The sequence below is a fragment of the Arachis ipaensis genome, chromosome B06 (assembly GCF_000816755.2).
Source record: "Arachis ipaensis cultivar K30076 chromosome B06, Araip1.1, whole genome shotgun sequence".
In the NCBI taxonomy this organism is placed as follows: domain Eukaryota; kingdom Viridiplantae; phylum Streptophyta; class Magnoliopsida; order Fabales; family Fabaceae; genus Arachis; species Arachis ipaensis.
In genome coordinates, this window is record NC_029790.2 from 27,132,615 (window position 1) to 27,133,696 (window position 1,082).

At 30.1% G+C, this 1,082-nt stretch overlaps 1 protein-coding gene across 2 annotated transcripts in view; it reads left to right on the forward strand.

Moving 5' to 3' along the window:
• LOC107648182 (short-chain dehydrogenase TIC 32, chloroplastic) overlaps window positions 1-1,082 on the forward strand; it is a 7,495-nt gene that overhangs the window by 4,788 nt on the left and 1,625 nt on the right. The window contains exons 6-7 of one of the 2 annotated variants that reach the window (XM_016352156.2): window positions 42-130; window positions 236-282. In XM_016352156.2, coding sequence (XP_016207642.1) covers window positions 42-130; window positions 236-282 — 136 coding nt within the window. The remainder of the gene's footprint in view (window positions 1-41; window positions 131-235; window positions 283-1,082) is intronic. The other variant, XM_016352155.2, reaches the window with a different exon arrangement.

Sequence of the window (1,082 nt, forward strand, 5' to 3'; positions counted from 1 at the left end):
GTATCGAGTTTTGACTTGATTTGCATTTTTGGTTTCTACAGGAAGAGGGTGTGAACATCACTGTTAACTCGGTCCACCCAGGAGTCATAATGACTCCTCTTATGAGACACTCTTCTTACCTGATGCGTCCGTTAATTCTTTCTCCTTAAACCACATAAAAACATACTAGTTCTCATTTTTTGTATTATTTATTTCATCTCTAAGACCATAATATGATTTATTTCATTTCATGTAGATTTCCTGAAGATCTTCACCTTTTACATATGGAAGAACGTTCCACAGGTATTTTATTTCACTTCCTTCCCCTACGATTACATAGCACGTGTGTGCAGTGCTACTTTTACATACAAGGACACAAAAATCAAAAGACATACCAAGCCAGTTCACTTTTCTTCGTGTTGGTCAATCCAATTGCGGAGGAAAGTAGACTAACTCAATGTCTTAACATTTGTGAATTTTATGGTGTAGAAAAAAAAAAGAATCTNNAATGTGTCATCAAAATATATTATTGATAAGGGTTTAGAATAAAAAAGACTAAAAATAATTTTTGGACATAATCAGCAAATTACGGTATTTATTATTCTTTTATACACGTACTTTATTTAATTTATAAATCTGATTTAACTATATTTTATTAGTGTTAATGTGACATTAGGTTGGGTTTGGGTTAAGGATGATTTTTTTGTATTTTATAAAATCGTGTAAATTATGGGTTAGGCAAATTGAATTTGATTGGACTTCTTGTATTTTTATTTTGTATTAGAGTGAGGTCCTATTTATGAATTTTATTGTATGTACAGGTATTTTTTGTTTTAGACTTTGAGATATATAGATATGGTCTTTAGATTTTTTGTTATGTATTATAAAAATCCTTTTTCAGCATCAATAGAGTTATTTGTTCATTGTTAGCGTTAGAAGTGACAGCAGAAATAGAAACTGGATTAGGAAATTAGTTAGGTCTGTCGGGTCAGATTTAATTTGTGGACCTTGACCCTATTCCAAAAAAAATACAAAACAAAAATTCTGACCCAAAAGCTAAAAGTTAAAACCCAAAAAAAAAAAACAAAAAAAATATTCCAAGA